The 24,585-nt window shown below is 40.7% G+C and overlaps 1 protein-coding gene across 1 annotated transcript in view; it reads left to right on the forward strand.

Annotated features, from left to right (window-relative positions):
• The window catches only part of grin2ab (glutamate receptor, ionotropic, N-methyl D-aspartate 2A, b), a 129,339-nt gene that overhangs the window by 77,902 nt on the left and 26,852 nt on the right, over positions 1 to 24,585 (forward strand). The window contains exons 5-8 of the mRNA XM_058641284.1: positions 16,646 to 16,812; positions 16,942 to 17,076; positions 17,184 to 17,283; positions 20,487 to 20,692. Coding sequence (XP_058497267.1) covers positions 16,646 to 16,812; positions 16,942 to 17,076; positions 17,184 to 17,283; positions 20,487 to 20,692 — 608 coding nt within the window. The remainder of the gene's footprint in view (positions 1 to 16,645; positions 16,813 to 16,941; positions 17,077 to 17,183; positions 17,284 to 20,486; positions 20,693 to 24,585) is intronic.

Genomic DNA, 24,585 nt, shown 5'->3' on the forward strand with positions numbered 1-24,585 from the left:
TGTGGACAAATTGAATGGTCTTGTGATGTGTGGGTGGATGGACACACATGCACACACACACACACACACAAGTCTGTCAGGTCTGTTGAAGTAAATGTGTATCTTCTCTTCTGAGTTTTCGATTAAGTCATATTTCTTGTTCTTCTGCCAAAAAGGAAATTGTGCTACATGAATCCCATTTTTATCCCCTAATCTTGCCCACCAGACCACACGTTGATGTCCACTTGAGTGTACACACACACACACACACACATTATGACTGTGTTTTGGATTTCTTAATCCGCAGTGCTCTTCCGTGTGCCCCCATTTCATGTGTTTGTGTCTTCCTATAAGTGTGTATGTGTGCTTTTGCCATCCTCTGTGTGTGTGAGAGAGAGTGTGTGAGTGTGTGTGTGCGTGTGTGTGTGTGTGCGTGGACAGTGAATGTTGGGGTTTGATCCTTTGCTAATGATCTCCCAGTGGCTCAAACTTCTGTAGAGTGTTGAGCAGGAAGTGAAGACAGGGGGAGGCAGAGATTGTGAGGAGGGATGCATCGAGAAAAGGGACAGAGAAGGATGTACAAGTGAACTGGTCTCTGATAGCGATCGTCCTCGTTGTCCTCGTCATCGCCACTAATCCCCCCCCCCACACACACACACACTGTCTCACGGCGGTGCTTCTGCAGAGAAACCCCACAGTCTCCGGCTCCTGAGCTGCCACCTGTCGTGAGCTGCTCGGCTCTTCTCTCTCAAGCAGAAGCAGCCTCGTCCGCATTTAAGCCGCAGCATCAAACAGGGTGGAGACAGAACGATGAAAGGAAGGGTGCACGGATAGACAGATGGATCTAGAGAGCCACTGTGTGATGTGTGTCATAACTCCTACTCTCCTCAGCACAGCGTCAGCTGCCGACATTCAGATACTGGAACGGAAGTTTTTCTTCCACTTGTTTCTCTTTATTGAATGTCACACAGAAGGATGTCTTTTCTTCTTTGTTTCTCTCTGTCACTCTCTCACTGCCCTCCCTTCTTCCTGTCAACTCTCAGCTCATGTTCCTGCTCACATGGTCTCTGATGCTTTTTCATTTTTTTGGAACGTGTTAGCACTTCCTTTACTTCCTCCCCTTCTTCAAGTCTTGCCTTAAACCACGCTCCAATGTGGGATTAATCACTCTCACCAATAGATTAGGGTGTCTCTGCTCGTCTTCTCCCATCCATCTCTCCAAGCATGTGCTATCCAACAGAGCGTTCTCAGGAACACCCACTGAATCAGACATAAAAATACTGAAATGCGGGTGCAGATTTGCCCCAGTTGTGTGTCTGTTTGTCTCCAGGTTGGGTACTGGCTAATAGGGCGTAGTAGGTAACGTCAGCCGTAGCCTATTATCTCTGCTCTGCTGTCTAATAGCCACTGGCTTTAAGCAGCTGCCATGTTCAAACAGACTCAGCACACATTATACTGTACATACAAAGCCATTCCCACAAATGCATAGCAGAGATAATATACACAACCACCGAAATGTGTGTTTGCAATTTTGGTAATCGCATCGAGCACAGTCGGCAGGCTTTCTTTTCCATGAGGAGTTGTGCCTCTCTTTAATTAGTTAAGGAAATAGATTTACTTATCTGATCTTTGACACATTAGCCACACATGCACACGCACACACACACATGCACACCTGTCAGGGCAGTATGCACTCGACCACACAGAGCATCCACACCTATTCATTACCATTGTGATGGAATGCCAGAAAGGGAAGGTGTGTGTGTGTGTTCATGCATGGATGTGTGTGTGTGTGTGTGTGTGTGTGTGTGGTCTTGTATGTGTATTTTTGTGAGGACCAACAACATTTATAAACCATAGGGAGTGAGGACCTTTTTGGCTGCTCCTCACATTGTGTCACCCCTTAAAAGGACATTTGAGGGTTACTATTGATTTTATTTTGCTGTAATAAATAAATAGTGATAAAATAATAGGACAGTTTTCTATGAAAATGTAATTCCATTTAATAAAAGAATAATAAGGAAGTTAATAATACAATTAAATTAAAATGGGAATTGCTTCATTAAACCAGTTCTTAAGAAATTAAAATATAAAAAAGGGAAATGATTAAAAACAGACGTTGTTGGAGCCATTAAAGTTTGGACTGAAAATGTATATATCTGAATACATAGTCTCCTCCCGGCAGTTTCCCTTTGTTATAAAATAACGAGGGACATATGGCATTACTGTCTAAAACAGGAGGGTTGTTTATTACCAAAAGCATAAAAATGTATCCATAAATAGGAAAATTCATCGTTAAAAATGTATAAATAAAATAGTAAAGTTGTGATTGTTGTGTGTGTGTGTGCTTGTATTTGTTGCCTCTTCAAGACCTTTTTGCCTCTGGCATAAACACTATAATAATAAGTAGTCCTAATGGAGACCAAAACCATGTCCCAATGAGTCTGAACCACTAGCGGCACCAGGATTTTGATTGTGGGTGGGCCTCCAGAAAACTGGATGGGCCAGTTAAAATAAGCCGAAAAAAAAAAAAACGAGTTCCCCTTCATCTCTGTTTCAGCGCTTTTCTGCGGCACTGAGGACAGCGACTCAGTAGCCTACTCCTGTGGCTCTTGTGTCGCTGTCCTCAACTCAGTGCTGAAGCGGACAAAGACATACACCTTGGCAGTAAGCCTAACTTCAGCTCTTTTGAAAGTTCAATACACAAAAAGACTGAAATGGAATTATATCTTTGGACTTGCTTTGCTGGTGTGAGGGGGTGGCAACTAGGGGAGGACTTGATGGGGAGAGGGGGCGGCCGAGCTAGATGGTAACTCGTCACTCGTAGCGTTACTTAAAACTCCTCGGAGCGTTTCTTTGTGAAATTAAATGAAAAAAAGCTACTTTGCTTTACCATGTTAATGTTGACGCTTTGTATTAAGCTAATAGTTATTACTCTCTGTGTCTGTCTCATTCTGGGTCAAAATGGATGGGCCCGGACCTAAAATGTAATTCCTAATTTATCAGGAACTGATTCAATTTAGAGCTACGGTTTTAAATTGTTATTAGGTTAAGGTTAGATTTAGGCATTCAATGGTTATGGTTACGGTTAGTGTTAACAACGCTTTGTTGAGGCTGTCCAAAAGAATGTCAGCGCAGTGTCCTGAGAAGAATAGCTACACAAACCTGTGTATGCGTGCACATGCATGTGCGAGGGTGAAATGAATCTGCTCCCATCTGTAGACTGACCATTGATTTGCCATGGTAACAGTGGATGGTTACTGTCGTGTGAACAAAAGCGATGAGAACAAGTGGCTGGATTTGAGAGGGGAGAAAAGGGGGAGAGGAGGATTGGAGGAGACCAGTCGTGGTATGAAACTGGAGGAGATGGAGTCACATGTGAACAAACTCAGCAGGGCCTGGGAGAAAAAGGGATTAACAAGCCTTTGTCTGTTTCTGTTGCTGGATAAAGTAAATGTAGCATTTTTATGTGTGTTTTTCAGAAAGTGAGTGTGCATGCGCAATAGTGTTGTGGGAGAGTTTTTGGTGTTTAAAAAAAGCTTACACAGTCCTGAATAAGCCTCATATATAATGAATGAATACCTCCTCAGCTACCGTTTTTCTTTCCGCTGCAGAATTAGTGATTTGTTTAGCCGACTCCTTTACCCCTAAACAATCTCAGCAAAATCACTTCCCAGCATCCTCCCCCCTGCACTATACATGCCCCCTGGATGTTTGTGGCATTGTATTAACTTATTCTATGGTATTAAGCAAGCCTAATGCTTCAGCTGTCAAGAACTTACTAAAGAAATACTGGGTTAATGGAATTTTAACCAAAACAATATTTTAGCATTCAGCAGCCTGCAGCTGTTCTGTGACAGCAAAAATGCTAACACACACCAGTCACACCAGTCACACCATTTTGTTTTGCAGTGGCACTGGACAAGTGTCCTGACCCAACACCAGCTGGTGTGTCTTGTCCCTGTCCTCATACCTGCGTCCCTTAGTCCAGGAGTCATCACTGAGATAGTCAGTTGGGATGGGTTGACTCATAGCTTGCTGCCATTTTTACACCGGGCCTAAGGTTTCTTAAGTCCAACAGAGTGACCATCAGTGGGCTGGGAGAGCGAGAGCGAGAGAGAGTGAGAGAGAAAGAAATAGTGAGATTTTTTTTTCACCCAAAGGCATTTTAGCTATAAATATAAAACTGGCAAAACTCAGATTTGCCAATGAAGGCTGCTATAGAGGGAGGAGGATGCCGGGTGTTGCTCATTTCTGGTGCCGTTTAAATTCATTCACCGATGGGGGAAGAGAGAAACTGAGGGAGGAATAGAGTTGCCTGTGTCATTTGTTTTCCATGTAGGGGGATGAAATAACATTAACATCTCTTTCTCTCTGAAGATCTATAAGTCAAGCGGTTATTATTACTCAAACTATAGTAGCAGCACATAGACGCACACCATATATAGGCACACATCCTCTTCCTCCTCTGCCACACAGATGCCTTTGTGTATATGTGAGTGAATGTGCGTGTGTACTTGTATTTATGTCTTTGGGAGGTCCAAAAAACATACAAACCTATCTTTGGGGGTACATTTTTGGCAATTATTTGGCCACTGCACAGTTGTAGCAAGGTACAACTTTTTTTTTTTTGCTTTTCCATGCAGGATAGTACCTGGTTTTTAGTACTTGCTCTGGTAAGGTTCCAAGCGAGTTGAGCTGATACTAAAAATGTGACTTCAACAGACTGTCGGACGCTGATTGGTCAGAGAGTGTCGTCACTGGAAGAGGCGTGAGCGCGACGTCCGCCACACGAATCAAACCGAACAATGACGAACTGTAGATCAGTTAAGAAGACTGACAGTTAGAGACAGTGCTGCTGAAAGTCGGCGATCGTGAGCCAAATCACAACCCGTTCAGTTGTATTTCAGTTCAGTGACTGTGTCAGAGTCATGCAGGAAGTACTGAACTTATCTTTTTAATTAACTGATTCTAATGATTCAGTACACTGAACACAACTGTTTTACTTGTCACAGTCCACATTGAGGCGGTACTACATGTAATGGAGAACGACCCAAACCGTGCAGAGTCGAGCTATGTCGTGCCGAGCCATGCTACAACTGTATAGTGGAAAAGCGTCATTTGATCTTGTGGAGACATTTTGTCTGGGCCTCACAACTTTAACCCTTTAAAGGGCACACACTGAAATACTTGGACACTTCAACCCTAGAGTGTCATTGGAGGATATAACAAGACTTTTTCCTTTTGTTACATGTTTCAAACTTTTTTATTTTCATGTAGAAATCAAGGTCCATGAAGGTACCATATATGGTTGCTGTGGTAAAAAAATATCTAAAAAGAGTTTGTATGACAATATACAAGAAAAACACATATAAAGTGAAGGGAACATTATTTTATAACATGATAGAACATTTTAGAACAGTGTTTCCCAGTCCTGGTCCATGGTGCGTGCACTTCCATGTGCATACTTTGCAAGAGCAGAGAAATGTTCCAGAGCTGCGAGAAAATAATGACGTCATTCTTTTCTCACAGCCCCAGTTTGGGAGTTCTTGTTATCGGCTAGAAAAGTGGGTGTGGTTAGTGCATAAATGTTGTCATTTCCTATGAGGACCTCCCAGGAGGTATGCACTTGAGTTCATGGTGAAGTATGAAATGTCCAGGTCAGAACCAACTTCTTTCTTGTTCTTGCCACCTCGAGAAACCATTTCTCTGTTCTTGCGGAGAATATACAAGCCTTAAGTAAATTTGCCTGGTAAAAAGCTTGAAGGACTTTTTCAGGGTTAAGACCTAGTTTTAGAATTAGTTTTAGGGTAAGGGTTAAGGTTAGGCATTAATTTGTGATGGTTGACGTTGCGGATAAGGTTCTAGGGAATGCATTATGTGAATGATGTCCTCTGTCAGCTTCTGTCTGTGTGTGTGTGTGTGTGTGCTTGTGTGTGTGCGTGCGTGCGCTTCCGTTTTCATAAAGCACAGGCCTTTCAGCACTCCAGTGGATCCCACTGTAATCTCTACTAAGCAGGTGTTGTGATTAGCCTCAGTCGTGAGCAGCATTCTGACACTTGGAAAGGCAGGACCAAGCATGCACACAACCACCGACCACCACTCAGGAGACACATTTAACTGGAGCAGCACACTCCTGCGTCCAATACAATGCTTTGTCAAAATTTTACGAGAAATAAATTTTTCCTCTCTGAGTCCGCACAGTGATTTTTGTCATTCCCTTAGAATAGTTAGTGGTTGAGTTCGATGCTGCACCATGTAGTGAGATCAGCAGAGTGATGATTTTCTCATGGAAATAAACACACACTATTGATGAATTCATCTGCAAAGCATGACTGCCTGTATATGGGCTACTTATCCACAAATTACAGTATCAAATTAACATACAGCATAAGCCTGAACAGTTCCGCAGTAATCTACAGCTATTGAAAGCAATTTCTCAGCCTGCTTACTGTCCCAGTTAAGAATAAACTCTTCCAAAGAACATGTGCAACAGTGGGCTTTTCTAATTAAATCAAAATAATATAAGAGCCTGCTTGTGTCTCACAGTCGTAGCCTGTTTAACTGATTTAATTGCATATTTTTGCTTCTTGTTTGTCATTGTCTGACAACAGCTCATCTTTCTTCTCCACTGTGTATTTACCGTTTGGCTTTAAATCCATTTTTATAAAACTTGGGAGAATGTGTAATTTGTACTACAATATGCACCGATTGGATGGAGAAATGAAGGTTTCCCTCAGGAAACTGTTTTAACATCAGGTTTATTTTATAGTAGATCACTATTAGACAAGACTTGGACAAACAGACTGAAAAACAGCTGGTACCCAAGAGCCATAACTGCACTAAATGCTGCTTGTTTGCAATAAAATCACTCAAAAGTGTGAAATGTTTTGAATGGGCATGCATAAGAATTTAGTTTTAGAGGTTGTAATATATTTTATGTAGACTATAGTCTATTCATTAGTTGACCCTAAATAAACTCAGTAGATGTCAAATAGCACTGACAAAAGAAAAAGCTAAAAATATTTGTGTCCACAATATGATGTGTAGTATTATGAAGTGTTGATGGCAGTCATGGAGAAGAGCTATCTCTTCAGGGCTCAGTATCAGGAGTGTGACACTGGATTAATAAATCACTAATCTCTTGCTAATCTCATCATGCATTAGTTACTGGTAATTTATTTTTTGCTTCGCTAAAATCCCAACAAACTGTAAAAAATAAAATATATTCTCGACTGACTCGCCAACAGGAAAGAAATATAATACAGGGGCATGATGGATGACTGCACGCTCTTCAAGGCAGCACAATGTCTGCGAGCTGTTTTTAATGGATTTTTGAAAACAAATGTGAGTTTATGACTTCCCTGAGAAAGTTAAGGTAAACAAGCAGTAGAAGAGACTGTATTAGTTTCTGACTGTGACAAATACAGTGCTGGGTTCACAATATTCATGACTGCTGATGACGACAGGAAAACGCACTTAAATATTTTGCCTTAAAAAGAGATAAAGGCAGCACATCACAAATACAAATTAAGATGCGCAGGATATAAGGTTCCATAAGGATTTCACTCGAATAAGTGAAAATTGTATTGTTTCATCACCACTGATTTTACCAGTGCGTTTAGCTTTGAATTTTAATCCGAGACATATCATTCTGAGTTTAATTTGCCCTTTGAAATTTCACAAGCTTCTCTTATACTTTACATATTCTTTTATCAATACGAATAACCAAGTTGCTCAGATGTATTTGATCTTTTTCAGACCTCAGTATTCCGTTGAACAGAATCAAATGCCAATATTTTATCCATCGATTTTCTACCGCTTTATCCTCCACATGAGCTGAGCTAGGGCGAAAGGCGGGGACAGGTCGCCAGTCCTTCCTGTGCCACATAGAAACAAACAACCATCCACACTCACACAGTCAATTGAGAATGTCCAATTTGCCTAATCCCCAAATCTGCATGTTTTTGGACTGTGGGAGGAATTCAGAGAACCCGGAGAAAACCCACACCCACACAGAGGGAGAACATGCAAAGTCTATGCAGAAAGGCCCTTGTTCCGACTGGGTCGCAAACCCAGGTCTTCTTTCTGCAAAGGCAGGAATGCTAACCACTTCACCAACTGTCTGCCCAATCAACACATCTAAAATATCTAAAAGGATTTATAACACCAAAAAAAAAATCATTAAAATTTCCACTTGATGTCTTTACAATGATGTGACACAACAAATGGTGTCCTTACTGGTTTCTTGTCTTGCTCCTACTGCATCTTTATTACAGCGAGTAAACAGGAATTACTCGGGACATAAAAGTTGACTGTTGCCTCTTTAAAACTGTAGTGTGGAACTATAAACAGATGTCTTTTACATTCAAACCACTGTCAATTGATTAAGCTTATACGCTTCACATGACTCACCCTCTCTGTGTTTAGTAAGTATAGTGGTGTTTAAGTCATCCACTGACATTCCCACACTGCAAAGGCAAAAGTGAAAGTAAAGTAAAATGAGACAACTGTAAACAGGTGAAATGGTTGTTTAGCAGTTTGACACTCGTCCCCGCGCTGCTGAAATGCTCCCGCCGTCAGGTCTGATCCTGTAAACAGATAAGAGATGCACCATACAAAAGTATTTTCTCTTCATGAAGACAAAATGGAGGCAGCATAATAACGTCAAAAATCAACAAAATGTACACACTAAAGACAAAAATATTGTCTTAAAACAAATGTAGTTTGTTGTGTAGAAATGTAAAATCTGGAGCTTTGGATAAAACTAATACTACGTGCTTTGTTTGCTGAGAGTCATCCATCACTTGCTATTACTTGTCTTTGTTAGGCTATGCCAGCTTTGGGGCTCTGTGCTGTGTTAAATGCAATTCAGTGTTTGCCTGGGGAGTGTGAGGCTGTTAAATAGTACAGTAGACTTATGCATTGGGACGCACCTCTTGTTAAATACTAAAGTAGTCTTTGTTAGCATTGGCAGCCAAGCTAAACACTAGAGTTCTCTGTCAATCCTGGGACTGAGGAGAGTGTTCGGTTAGTGGACGTGGGCTTTGGGACCTGTCTCTCTGTTCTAAAATGGAAGAGCTTTCAGTGCTTTGGGGACCAGTGCTTGCATTTGCATTCTGTTAGTGTCAAGAGTTTTTTTTTTCTTTTATGGCATGCTATTTGCTATGCAGGGGGATGTGGGTTGTGCTGTCTTTGTTAGCTTTCAGACATTTTCAAAGAATAGTGTTTGATGTTGCACGTTTGATGTATGTGTGCTCATCAAACTGTTATTTTACATTCCTGACAACATAGCGCAGTTCATACACCAGTTTATCAATAAATGTATGAACATGTGTGGAGTCATTTGAAAAGAAAATTACATTATTCCGTATCAAAGGTGGGGTTTCAACCGTTTCATAAAAATAAGTATTTGTTCTGGATCTGAAAGGTAAAGAACACACTTACAGATGTGTCTACCAATGAAGATTGCATGCGGGGAAAATCAACCCTCTGTATCTGTCTGTCATTCATTACTATCCAACAGAAAATGGGGCACTCTTTATTGGCCGTCCAACATGGCAAGATGTAAAGGTAACAAGAGGATACTGCTCAGGCGAAAATAAAGCCAAACTACGTCTTTTACTCAACTGTAAAAAGCGAAAGTGTGTAGTGTGTGCGGGTAAATGTAGCCTATGTAATGTGAAGTATATCACGTACCTGGGGGGATGCAATGTGTGTAAAGTGCACTATGTCAGTTTCAGTGGCGGTTGCTGGTCTTTGAAACAGGGGAAGCTCATTTCAGACCCAGTTATTTATATATACATTCTTAGAACAAGGAAACACGATAATTATGTATAATTTAATGCTATAATAGTTTTTATTTACAGTGTATAAATGGTCTATATCGCCGAGCAAATAACACACAACGACCAGCTATTTATCTACAGACTTCCCTTGTAAAATCCACACAGGACTGAGACAGAAAAGGCTCCGCTGTCTTGTATGTTTCTCTAACGCTGTCAATCAAAAACTGGCACGGCCTTTCAGACAGTTCCTCCAATCATCATACAGAAGCCCCAGTGTCAGCGCACCCACCCACTACTCCATTGACTCCCAAAGAAGCTGAGCTTCCGTGGAAGTGGAAGTTTTTGCCGCATTTGTCCAATCACCAGTGAATAAAACCTAATCTGTGTCGTCCCATAATGAACAGTTGAAGCTGTTAGTGGTGTTAGAGCGAAGGCTGCTACTGGAATACAAAACTAGTGACAGGTACTAATGGTGTTCTAGCACACTTTTAGTGTTGAACTGCAAATACAACATTTTAGCGGAAGCTCAGCTTCCCTTGCTGTCTTAAAGCAATTGCTACTGGTCAGTACAACTGATTAGAGAATGGGATTATTTAATCCTTCCTTATGTTTTTATCAGGAAGTTGGGAACCCTAATCAAAGGCTTTTGCGACACAAACCCTATTCTCTGTTACTTTTTGATGCTGATCAAATGACAGCAGCCTCCTTCAAGGCTACACCAGGCGTTTGTTTGTAAATGGCTTTACTGGGCTAATTCTTTGTTAACGGATGGATTTAGAGCGCTGTTTGTTAGCACTATGGTTTGTAGAACATCTGCTGAGCATTTACAGAGAATTAGACTGCAACACAAAAATGTGTCCTGCTCACCAGTGTAGCTCTCTCTCTCTATTGCAGTTTTAATGTCTTACAGCTTTGTTCATTGAGCTCACTTTCATCCTCCTAACATACTAACCTGCACTCTCTAATTAATGTTAATTATGCTGATAAGGTCCAACAGTAAAGGGAGACATTAGCTCTTAAAAAAACATATACTGTAATATCTCCGGTGACTTTCCTCTGTGTGTTTTTTAACACTGCAAAAAAAAAGGCCGGCAAATAAATCTTGTTTTTTTTCAGGTCATGTACAACAGAAAATATACAGTTCCACATGATTTACTATTATAAGTAGTTTTCAGATGCTCTGTCAGAGGTTATTGTGTCACTGAGGTTTGAATTTGCACCATGTAGGCCTTTTCCACAGCAGACATTTTGTGACATGTGTATCTGGATTGTCTAAAGCAAAGGGAGTGACTGAATTCCCCTTTATTTCCCCCTACATTTGAGCCGGCTTAAGTATAACATTTAACCACTAATACAGGTTTATTTTGCTCAGGCATGCAAGTAAATAACTAAATTTGACAACTTGACCAAGAAATAATAATGTGCTTTACCATTTTTCTTCAGTTTTTTTGATAAAACACTTTTACAGAGTCAACTGCATAGTCTTAACATTGTGCAAACTGTTTCCATGAGATATTTGCTGTCTAATTATAAAGTGAATAATTGTTGTAATCAGTTTTGTCAAAATATGAGCATAAACTGCTCCCATTAAAATATTGGCTTGGATTTCCGCTCGTTGAATGAGAGAGAGCCATGACCTCAAGCTCAAGGAGGACTTTATTAGTTTGTGTTCATCTTGGATGGAGGCGCATTCACTTCACTGTCATTAAGATGAAGCATTCCTTATCTATTAATGACATTTGGCAGGTAATCTTGTTCTCAACGGCACCTAATTACCCTAATTCATCCATTGACAACGCCAACTTTTCAATTGAATTGTAATGTTTTTATTTTCCTACAATTTAACTTTGAGCACATTATCTTTGTGCTGCCACTGGGCTTCTTTTTCTTCTACGTCGACTGACTTACGTTGCATTTTGCATGTGACCCCTTGAAACTGCTGTTAGTTTCACTTTGTTGACACGATGCTTATTGTTAATTTGCTGGTTTGTTTGCACTTTTGTGCAGACTTAAGTGAGAAGGTACTTAGCAGCGTCTGGGGGCCATACTTTGTCAGGCCAACTTAATGTAGCTGCTACATCCTTACTGACCTACTGCATTAAATATTAATAAAGCACATTGCTGGCCTCATCATCCTCCTCCTCATCCTCCTCCTCCTCTTCCTCCTCCTTACCCCCATGCATCTCTCATTATTCTGCATCCTAGCTCCGTCTTTTTATTGCGCGTCCCTCTGTGATCCTCATCCAGCCTCTTGTTTATTGTTGCTTTAACCTTTGGTTGCTCACTCCTCTCGACTTCCGCCCCTCACTCCTCACAGGACTTGCAGGCCTCTTCTCTTGTAGACAAACTCCTACTCCCAGTGATTTCAAGAAATGTGTCAGTTTGTTCTTCATTAGCCTGGATCTTTCCACATGTTCATATTTTCTTAATTTGATTGCTGTGAACAAAAATGTAATTTGACATGGAAGAATGTGTGCTCTCGCTCTCTCTTTCTGTGTGTGTGTGTGTGTGTTGGAAATCTTGGTGTATTATTCATTGGTTTGCTGGTTTACTGTATGAGTCAAGCTATATTTTGAGGGGCCTTTGTGTATGTACACGTGTGTATGTGCTCTGTGCATGCATGTGGGCGGATGTTAAACTGTACACGAAGTTAAGTGTATTTGTATAATTGATGCACAATGTCATCAGTAAATCTCTAGGTAGGTGGGTTATAATGTGAAGTTTGACGTGTGTGTGTGCGCACATGTTCCATTTGTGCATTATTCATACGTGAGTTTCTTGGTGAACTTGTGTGATTTGATGAAAAGATGCAGGTCTGTGTCAGTGTTCCTCTTTTTTTCTTTTCTATTTCATCTTCCCCGTCTCCCTGCCCCTCACTCTTGACCTCGTTCATTCTAAATTCTCAACCTGCCCTCCATCTTCTCCTCTCCTCTTTGACCACAATGAGAGATATAAATATTAAACACATTAAAAGCATGTTATGAACGTGTTTGGCACGTAGAACCATCTCCACAGTGTCTTCATGCTGTCAACTCTTTTGGGCTCCTGTGTTTGAGTGTGAGTGTGTTGATGAGCTTCACGTTTGCTTCTTATGAACACTGAATAGTGGCATGTGTGTAGCATGATGGCTACTTATTATTTATTTTGTAATAAAATATTTAAGGACATCGTAAATGCCCCCAGTGCTGAAAGGGACATTTTCAAATACCATCTCCAAACTATCCAAGCTGATAAATAAAACAAGTCTGTAGTTGCAAATGTTTGGCATTTTTGTCTGATAAAAATTCTGTCTTTTTATATTGTAATAGCATAATTATACTGTTTTTTTCTTGTTTGGGATCTATATATCCGTCTGATCGCGCACAGAATCAAATAATGTGTGTGTTCCTCTCTGATTTCCCATGTCCTGACAGTTACTGGTGTGATTAATGCTGAATATTATCATCATAAGTAGGAACACTGGCAAACATGTGACCCAAACTGTAATAAACCAGAATTATCCTCAGATCAGTTAACTGCGTCATTGTCAAGTAGACAATGACATTAATAGACATTGTATTAGCACAGTTTTGTGTGTACGTACAGTTGTATATTGGTATGTGTGAGGGTGTGAGTGGGTCTTTATACCTGCTTGTGTGTTGATGTTGTGCCGGTTGCCACACACACACACAAACAAACACACACACAGATCTTTCACAGAGGGAAACAGTGAGAGATCTTTTTGAAGTACAATTTCCTCCTCACTCCTTCTCCCGATGTTTGTGGTGGTGGAGGAAGGGAAGTCAAATCTCAGAGGGACGACAACTGAGAGATTTTTGTTTCACTAAAGGTCAAGTGTAAAGCGGCAGTATAAGCTTTACATTAAAGCGCGCACACACACACACATGCCTCTTTTATGAAAAATGTGTTATTTTAAAGCTGCATACACGTTTCCTGTATTGCAATAAAGTGATTGAGAAATAATTAACTAAGATTTTTGTACAGTACTCTCCACACACACACACACACACACACACACACACATATACTGTATATACATGGTGCTTGACAAATTTGTTAGACCACCAGTCATAACAAAAAGAGAAAGAAATATTTTTTAAAAAACAATGTTATTATTTATCGTCTCAAAAGGACGAGATACAATTTCACGACACACAGATTTGAACCCTAAGATTCTTAATGCCTAACCCTTAACCTTAAACCCAGTTTTAACTGTCTTAACCCTCAAAAAGCCTTTAACAGTGAGCACATTTTGACCTTGTGAGGATACTTTGGCTGGTCTTCGCAAGGTCATAATGTCCTCACAAAGATAGGTTTGAATCCGGATTTGTCCCTCCAGCCTACTACACACGCACGCACGCACGCACACACACACACACACACAGGTGCGTGTGAAGCTCTGGTTTTGGCAGCAGAGACAGGAGCTGACAGCTGATTCTCCATGTGTGTTTATCAGGGCTTTGATGTTTAATGTGTCTCCTTCTTTGATGCCCTATGCGGAAGTTAGAGCATGTATGTGTGCATGTGCTCTCTCTCTGTCTCTCTCTCTCGTTCTCTCTCACTGTGTGTGTGTGTGTGTGTAGAAGAGAAAGATGGGGACTTTGTGAAGAGATCTGATGTTTGCGGCTCTTTCAGTTCCTCTCCCAAGACTCTCACCTCTTTGCTGCTGCAGGTGTCGCGATCTCACCCACAAGACTAAAGCCCATTCTCTCATTCAGCCTTTCTTTCTTTTTCTGCCTGTCTCCTCCTCCTCCTCTTCCCTCTCTCTTGTCCTCTCTCTGGTGGATGGGCTGTGTTGCTGTCTGTTTGTTGTGTCCCAAGGGGACAGCCAAGTTTATGCTTCATCCAAACATACATTCCGCAGTCATTAGCAACTTGTTTTACTCTCTCTCTCTGATGTATTTCATTCGTTTAAAAGCTACTTTCATGTTGTGGTAATGCTCTCTGCTGCCTCTTCAGGCTCATTTTACGTATGAAAAACATAAAGTTTTACTGAAGTAGTAAAAGTAGTTTAAGTACTAGACTAAAAATGTACTCAAGTTAAAAAAGTAGCTTGTTTAAAATTTACTCAGAGTAAGTTACTTAGTTACTTTTTTAACAAGGTTGGGGTTCTTTCTTGTGTCGTGCAAAAAGGACAAGGGGACACAAATCTCACATTAACTTTTTTTAATTAAAGGCAAACCTTAACAAATTAAAGAGCTGACAAAATAAAATATGTAAACACATAATGTATCAGTCAAAATGGGTCAAAGGTCACAAATGCGTTAACATTCTCACTCACTCAGGGACCTTAACGCTAATTCACCTGTCCTCATCATTCACTGCCTAAGTTTCCAGTACATTTTTATTTTTATTTTTATTTATATATATATTATTATTATAATAGATATATATTTATTTTTTTTATTCAGTAACGAATGTGATTTAAAATGTAGTGAAGTACAGGACTTCCAAGAAAAGATACTAAAGTATAAGTAAAATTACACATTTTAAATATGACTTGTGTACAAGTACACAAAAGAACCTACTCAGTAACGCGAGTAAATGTAATTCATTACTTTCCACCACTGCTTAGATGGTAGCTAGTGGTAGGTTATGGGTTTGATTCCTGGCTCAATGTGTCTGTAGTGGCCGTTGGTCAACAATAGAAAAAGATACATGTTCAAAATGAATCTAAAACTTAACTAAATTAAACCCTGGGCAAGAAGTAAACCCCGGCAAAAGAAAACTGAATGTCCATGCTGGGTTATTCAAGTTTTGGTGGTGTATTTAATTCAGTTAGACAAAAGAACAAATCCTTTCTCTCTTCTTCTCTGGTAAAAAAAAACAAAACATATGCCCCCCATCGAGGTGCACACCAGTCTATCAGCTTCTATCAGCTTCTATCAGCGTGTGAATGTGTATGAAAGATGAGTGATGGGAAAAGGCTCTGCACATAGATGCCATGAGTGAATGGCTGAATGACAAAGCTTTGAGTGGTCATCAAGACTAGAGAAGCGCGACCATTTCCTGCCCACATACCTTCATGTGTCCTTGTATACGTTGGCATGGCTGATAAGTGCTTTGATTGTGGTGACAATGGAGCCGGATGGAATCATTTACCTCAGAAGAGTTTCTTACCAACACGTCAAGTCTTAAAAGCTCATTGTCATTGTTGAAATTTCTTCCTCACCTCCTGTTTGTATAATTTCCAGTGGTACTGTTCCACTTTGTCTGGTCCCCAGTTTGTCTGCAATGCTGAATTATTTAACTTAATATGGCATATATTGTTTTATAGTTCTGTAAAAGTTACATCCACAGCTATGAAACGACAACATATTGTTCCGCAGCTATAGTGCACCTTTAAAAAAAGGTACTTTTAATGTTGAAGGCATTTTTCTTTCTCACATCACACTTATAGCATTGCACCAGCTCAGTCAAATGGCACATTAAAATGCAGATAGACGATCTGGGTTTGACTAAATTAGCTTTCAAGACAATGCATGGTTGTGTCGGTTTCTGAGGATAGGAGTGAATCCAACCTGTGAGTTATGAGGTAGTTATCTTGGACCATTAGCCCCCCTGTTGTCAGCAGTCACTCCACTGCAGTGTAGTCTCGCTTGTTGACTTTTCTCAGTATCTTTCCTCTTTTGGCCATTTTCCCTCTCTTCTCCAGCACTTACACTCTCTCTTATCTCCCTCCTGCTCCCACTCTAACTCACTGATTGCAAAATTGAAAATGGTTCTTCTAATTCCATCGGGTTCTTTTAGTCTGGCTTGCTCTCATTCACTACTGTCCTTGTTTTTTTTTTCCCTTTCTTATGTCTTGCTGGCAATTAATTCCGTTCCCCAGACAAATCTGCTGACTGTCTCTGCTGCTGGCTTGTGTATCATTGCAGGATGAGAAGTCCACATTCTTCCAGTTCGGTGCAGCTCTGCAGCAGGAGGCCCTGCTCATGCTTGCCATCATGGAGGAGTACGATTGGCATGTTTTTTCTATTGTCACCTCAAAATTCCCTGGGTACCAGGACTTCATCAGCACCCTGAGGGTAACTGTGGATCACAGGTAATGAATACACATCCCCACATGTACACACACACACACACAGACACACTCTGTTTTCCACCTTAACCTTTATTTACAGCAGTTGACAAGATTAAGTGTCTGGGATTATTTAATGTTGTGTTGTTACAGCTTTGTCCGCTGGGACCTACAGAGTGTTGTGACTCTAGATGCTATAGATGGCGACCCAAACTCTAAATCACACATTGCCCTCAAGAGGATTCAGAGTCCTGTTATACTGCTGTATTGCTCCAAGGATGAGGCTCTGTAAGTGTTTGTTCATTTCATTTCCTGCCGACGTCTCCGGCATTCTGTTGTACAGCGACAAATTTCAACCGTGGATCTTTATTATCTCTCTGTCTCCTCCGTGGCAGGTATATACTGGATGAAGCTCGGTCCTTGGGCCTGATAGGAGCTGGTTACATCTGGATTGTGTCCAGTCTCACCACTGGCAACCCAGACTTTACCCCCGAGGTACTGAGGCCCCATATGTAGTAACAGGTGGCCGCTTCTGAGTGATTTGACAAGACAAGCGGTGTTACTGATTCCAGGCTGTTGCAGGTCATCTGTCACTTCTCTCGTTTTTCCTCCTCTCCTTTTATTGTCTGCTGCTATTGAAAAACACAGCAATGAAGCAATAGTTCTTCATTTCAGGAAATCACACTCTCACTGAGCACTTTATTCGAAGCACAATACTAACACTGAGTACATCCTTTTGCTTTCATAACTGATTAATTTCCTTGATGGAGAGGATGTTGCAAACTTTCCTTTGAGATTAATCTCCATGGTGACGTAACGGCATATCATTCCTGCTGATTTGTCAGATGCACGTTCATAAATTCACCCATCTCTAGTTGTTACATAATTGGAGAGTCAGATGTAGAGTCAGGGGAGGCCAATGAAGGTCACTCAAACCTGAACCAGTTTAAGGCGACCAGTATCATAGCGGATGAGGCCATTAGAAAAGGACAATCATGGCATAATATTAACGCCCCCAGTCAAACATATCATATCATTAAAGTGTTGATTGTTGACATAAAGAAAATTTAGTCCATGGAACAGTTGAACATTGTGTTTCCACAAATGTCCAGTTCAGTTTTTCTGGCCTGTGCCCACTGTAGCCTCAGATTTCTGTTCTTGGCTGACAGTAGTGGAACCCTACATGGTCTTCTGCTGTTGTAGCCCATCTGCCTCCAGGTTTGATGTGGTGTGTTACCCGAGATGCTTTTCTGTTCACCACATTTGTAAAGAGATCTGAATAACTGTCACCTTTCTTGTCAGTTTAAATCAGATTTCCTCTGATCTGACCATCACAAAACTGGTAATTTATTAATGCCTGAAGCAGGCCAAATGTTTCTAGTCTTTTGTAACCAATTTTATAATATTGTAATTGCGTAAAGGCACAGACTAGACGATCCAATCAAGATGCAGCGCCACATACATAGTGTTTAGATGTACTATTTCAGAATGGCAATTCCAGCGATTTGGGATTTTATAGAAAGTCATGCAATCAATCTTCATCAAATGAAGATAAACATGGATGTGGATGGTTGGCATCGTCAGCCATAGTACCTCTTTTGTATTGTATGATTTGCACCGGAAAACCCCCCAAACATAGCTGCGAAAAGTGAGTCAACACAGCCTATGTTTGCTGCTGCGTCAGGTCATGGTGTTGAGTATAAATAAAGGTTTATTTTCAGTCTTAAACAGTGTTACATCCAGTTGGTGAATCTTCCTGGTCAGCTTGCTCTACTTGTTTTGTTTTTTTGCAAGTCTCTGCTCATGTGCCAAATTGCTGTTTCCACAAAATTCAAATTGTACATTTCAAAGATGACATCTGTAAATCCTCACATAATGGCATAAATTGGCCAGATAATCTGTTCAGAGTAGCCTCAAATTTGAGCATGCGATTGTCGGGAAAGGCAGATTGAGCCTGGGCCAATTATCCTCTAGTGTGGGGCTGGCATAAAACAGTGAAGAGCTGAATCTCAGCGACTGGGGAACTGTAATTCACATTGTAGCCTCTTTTTAGTCTGGTTAATTCTGCAACAAGCACTGATCATACAGCTTTGTTTACACTCACTGCGCCAAACAACTATTGTTCTGCCCCGGAATATGATGTTTTACATAAACATCCATACATTTTCCAAATGGATGGTACTGTGCAAAAGTCTGAGGGCACCGCTAGCTTTGTTGTTTCTATGTCTGTATTCTGTGATCATTAGCATTTGAATTGGAATGACATGACTGACAGGTGGTCAGTGAGTTTAACTCATACAACATTTTCAAGCTCAAGCACGTCTTGAATGAACCAGACATAACAGACCTTTTTCACAGCTGATAATTGTTGACATGAAATAGTCGGACAAACACAGGATTTACCAATAACATTATTTAGGTTCCCCTCCAGTTTTAAGGGAGTCACTGCCGTGCTATGTTTCAATAAGGGCAGGTCTATACTCCACACTTTAACCTGTGGCAGTTTATTTTTTCCTGAGAAATATTGTTATTTACAAAGCTATACATGTTTACAATCTTTTGGACGTGTTCCAAAAAAGTGACTCAAAATTATTTTACTGTATGTATAGCAATGCATTTACAGTAGGTCAGTGAAATGTTGTCAAATATGTACTGTGTTGTATCAACATGTCAAGACTGAACTTGGGCTAGAACACGATTAGAACGTGTCACTAGTTCGTTCAGGATCAGCTGTTTATAACGTGATTTCCGTATTCCTGTAGCAGCTCAGCTTCAACTGTTCTCTATGGGAATGTTTCTCAGTCCTGGCTGTCGGGACCCACACTGCCCTGCATGTTTTAGACGTTTCCCTGCTCCAACACACCTGATTCAAATAAACTGCTCGTTATCAGGCTTCTGCAGTGCTTGTTGATGAATTGATTTGAATCAGGTGTGTTGGAGCAGGGAAACGTCTAAAACATGCAGTGCACTGAGCTCAACGGTGATTGGACAAATGCAGCAAAAACGTCACTTCCATGGAAGCTCACCTTCTCTGGGAGTCAATGGTGCGTGCATTTTCTGGGTTCTCCGGTTTCCTCCCACAGTCCAGAAACATGCAGAGATTCATTGGACACTCTAAAAGTGAGAGTAAATGGTTGCTTGTCTCTGTATGTTGGTCCTGTGATGGACTGATGACCTGTCTAGGCTGTACCCTGACATTAGCACCAGCGACCCATGATCCTCATGTGTAGGATAAAGCGGCAAACAATTAATGAATGAAACAATTAATGTCAAATCTTTTCAGAAGCTTCTTAAATATTTGTTCTCTTCCTCCCATTGTCTTTGACACAGCGTTCCTGTTTATGCTTGGATTTTATTTTATTTTCATTTTTCATTCATACACTAAGATCTGACACAGTAGCTACCAAATTATAAGCAAAAACATTTTCTGGGGTAGCCTGAAATATTGAAGTGCCTGCATTTTTTTGTTTGCTCAGCCTACTTCAAAAAGAGAGACCTAATGAGCCTTTAGCTTTTATAGTTTTTTTTTTTTTTTTCCATAGCCAGCTATGAATTCTCCAGAAAGGCACATCCAGCAAATGAACCACGTTTGAGAAATACTGTACAGATAGATGATTAAATTTGGGATAGAGAAACGTTAATTAGAATTTTACTCACCATATGTGCCACGTCTCAGATATCTCCCTCTCTCCTCTCAGATTTTTCCCCTGGGTATGATTTCTGTGTCCTATGATGACTGGGAGTACCCGCTGGAGACAAGAGTGCGGGATGGAGTGAGCATTGTTTCCTCTGCGGCCACCGCCATGCTGCGAGAGAAGGGGGAGCTGCCCGAGGCCCAGAGCAGCTGCTACAGTACAGCATCAGACAGGAGTCCAGGGAAGCTCCCACCTAGTGCCCTGCGCAGGTGTGTGTATGTGTGTGTGTGTGTGTGTGTGTGAAGAGATCAAGGTCTTGGAGCTTGCATAACTGTTTGTCTATGTAGCCAAGTGTTGAGCTGTCTTACATAAGTCTTTTCAATGTATTAATGAGAGGGGTAGAAGGCAGAAGGGAAGCAGAGATGACAGCGGTGTTAAACATTGTGATGTCTAATGACATTTAACACTGTTCATTGTGTAAATGGCTGCGTCGCGTATGAGCTCATTATTTTGCTTTAGTTGAGAGACAAAGAACTGAACTTCAGCAGACCTCCCCGTTGTGACTACCCTGTGTTATCTAGAAACTCATATGTATATGTGTGTATTGTAGTATATTGTGTGTGCACCATGACTATATAACTACAGTCGCTGTCTTCAAGTCAGGATTTAAGCTTTGTTCTTTTAAGCTAGGCTTTGTTGTCTCTGTCTTTTCTCATGTTTCACTGTAGGTGGCACATACAGTTGTTCTTCAGTGTGTGTGTGTGTGTGTGTGTGTGTGTGTGCGCGCGCGCTGGGATGTTGAATGCTTTAAACAGAAGGCGAGGACATAGACAATAGAGAGTCAACGCTCATCTACGTATATATTCATCCTGAACAAGAACACACATTACAGCAGGAAATGATTGCTTTTGTCATTATAATCATGTTAAAACTGATTACACAGTGTAATGAACGCAGAAAAAACAACACCAAACCACGTTTTTATTGGTCCTCTTTTAGTCTTGCTTTCACTGTGTTATTGTTTTGGCCACATATACGGGGGTTTGTTTCATTCAAACCCAAACTAAAGCAGGAGTTCTTTTTTGTCTTTGCTGATGTTTTGTCTATATTATGGTGTTTGATGGAGTCACTGTACCCCCTTTTGTTTAACTGTTTGTTCAAATTGTGATTTGAGACTGTAGCCTGGCTGCTGGCTTTTCCTCCCACTGCTGTATTCTAAAAATAGATTTTTGTAGCAGGAGTACATATTATCGCACAACATTGGCTCTGAGTGAAAGTATCTACAGTACATCCTTACTGGCGTCTCGCTACTGCTGACCTTTTCGACAGTGACCGAGCAAAAATACCAACTGGACCGACCAGGGACATAAAACTGCCTGTTGCCTGAATAAAGCTGTAATAGACGGCTTTTTGGTTGAAACTTGTCAACTTGTTGTTTGGTGTTTTCGAGCTGTTGGCATCCTTAAGGTTACATCACTGCCTCCTTTAACCTTTACCTTCCCTTTGCCTTCACCCTGCACATTACGCTACCTCATAGTGGGGAGTTCCCTTCCACGTTCACATACATCACTTTCATTCTATTTTCATCTCTTCCACGGGGATGGGAATTTCAGAAAAACAATGCCGATTGTTTTGCGACGCCGATTGTTTATTTAAGAAGAGAACAATGCAGAGAACATGATTTTAACTTAATTTTCGTTCAGTCGGACAGAAAAACAAGGTTTTTTGATTACCATGACATGTTTCAAACACTTCCTGTGGTCTTCTTCAGAAGGGTCACGTGATGTTACGTGTCTTGCATCCTGTTACTATACTTATATTATATATTTATACTCATACTGCGGCAAGATTGAATCTCAAATAATGCATGCAGATTTCTGACTACAGTCATCCTATCACACACCTGGGATGTTGTCCTCAACAGGACATCAGACAGCAGGGGGCGTGGTTAGAATCCCAGATGTGTTAGGATTAAGATCCCTCATCCCAGTTGATGGTTCTCGGAGGTGGTTTCCTGATCCAGTGGTTGTGTTTGTTACTGTCAGAGCAGATGACTTTTGTCTTTTCCCAGTCCCTGATGTGATTTCCCCTTTTGCAGTGGTCAGATATGGCTGATTTCAAGTTTTTTTGCTCTACTTTTACTCGTTGAAAGTTACTTCTGTCTTCCTGTTGCTTCTTTTTCACATTCCTTCCTGTGTTCACTTTCACATGTAGCAATTGTTCTTCCTGTTTCTCCAAAGTATGTTTTAATGCATGATAGGCAGGGTATTTCGTAGATGATGCTATTTTGTCTTTTGGATGGACCAGTAGCTGCCTCAGCTCTCAGCCAGGCTTTTCCTGTGATGCTGTGACTACATCTTGAATATGAGGCATATACACCGGCTAAAATATGATTATTAATTCAGCCGACCATATAAAAATGAATTAAAACATAACGTTGCAGGCTCTGTTCATCTGTGACTTATAGCGTGCCTCATTAGAATGGGAGCCACAGTATGATTTCCACCATAATGTCTTTATTATCCCATTTTCACTCTTATTAACCCATCAGAAATATATATCAATGCCCATACAATGCCGCAGTTGCTGACAGGTTGATCTAATATAACTTAGACCTCAATAGCAGCTCAAACCTTTTCCAGAACAGTCTCTTTTCCTTCTGTCAGTGGCACCTCATTTGTCTCACCAACTTATTGGATAGAATTTGCATATTTGTCAAAACAAGTTCAGCCAATTTTTGTGATAATAAACTGACAGGTTGGATTTCCCTCCACCCTGACTCTGAAGTAGTGAGGCTGTGATCAGAATTCTGCATGTATGTCGAGATACAATCTTGCTGCAGTGTGCGTGTAAACAAGAGAGGAATAAGACAACATAATCTGGCTCTTAAAAGACACTATCAACACTGTTGGATTCCCTGTCAATCCCTGCTTGATAGAAATTAATGACTCAGACTCTGGCTCGGTGTATTTGGACTTCACAACAACACAGGTTCTTTTTTAACTGATGTTTGTCGTTGTAGTAAATTTAAAAAAAGGTTCTTTTCTTTGATGGAGTCACTGTACCATGCAAACCCCCAAGCTGTTCTTTTTGTCTGAAAAGATGCTCCCTGCTACCATAATGCAGATTTTGAGAGGAGCCTGCCCTCATTCTGTATTCATACTTTTAGAATAGTGCTCACACAATGGCTACCCAAGTACCCCAGTAAGAGAAAAATGCTCCACACACAGGACCTACATTTTAAAGATGGCATTTACAATGGAGCATATTTTCCTCTGATGCTGCAGATGCTGCTGATGCTGCGACTAAAAACCCTTCATTGAATTTGCAATGCCAAAGGTTTTGCATAAACCATTGAGACTCTTGTAGCCTTACGTTTTATTTTAAACGCTCTGTGTAGCTCGACTATACATATTCATAGAAATATCAGATTGTAAATACTTATTTTACATTCCTCCAAAACACACCAGGCCTATCTGTGTGAATGAAAAGACTTTGGCTCCAGAAATGGTAACTAACGTGAAACAGGAGACAGCATCTTCCCAGAATAGATTGCCTCAGTGTTTCTGCTATCTTGTATTCAGCTGTGGCAATTCACTGTGACAGGGGCAATACCTGCTGCACCATGAAGGCTTTCCAAACAAGAAGAAAAAACATATAGATGTCTTGACACATCACTAATACTCAGAATGAGTTGATAGTAAAATGGCTGGTTCCGTTACAAAGCTCAGAGGTGCTTCTTATATTTAACTTTGTAGTTTCGTATTTAATTATTTGTGTTTGCTGAGGGAGCGAGGGTATTCCCACCGCAGAGCTGTTTGGTATTTTTGCAGCGCCGGCATGTGAGGGAGACCGGGACCTTTTATTTGCTTTTTACTCTGTGTGAATGCAGTGCGCTTTAAAACAGCGCAGCCTTATATCCAAGTCTTTCTAAAAGCTGGTGCTTAATGTACCCTTCTCTAATCCACTGTCCAATAACAATATTTATCAAATAGTGTCAACTCTGATACATCTCCTGCAGATGAGACGACATAAAATCCCACTCATTTGAGCTGGAGTGTAATTATCGTTGCTTTTGGTCCATGGGGTGCATGTAAAACAGCACTCAGACAATTCTCCTTATTCATCTTGACTTCCTCCCGAAATATTAGATTTTATGCAT

Source organism: Solea solea, chromosome 10, assembly GCF_958295425.1.
Source record: "Solea solea chromosome 10, fSolSol10.1, whole genome shotgun sequence".
Classification (NCBI taxonomy): Eukaryota; Metazoa; Chordata; class Actinopteri; order Pleuronectiformes; family Soleidae; genus Solea; species Solea solea.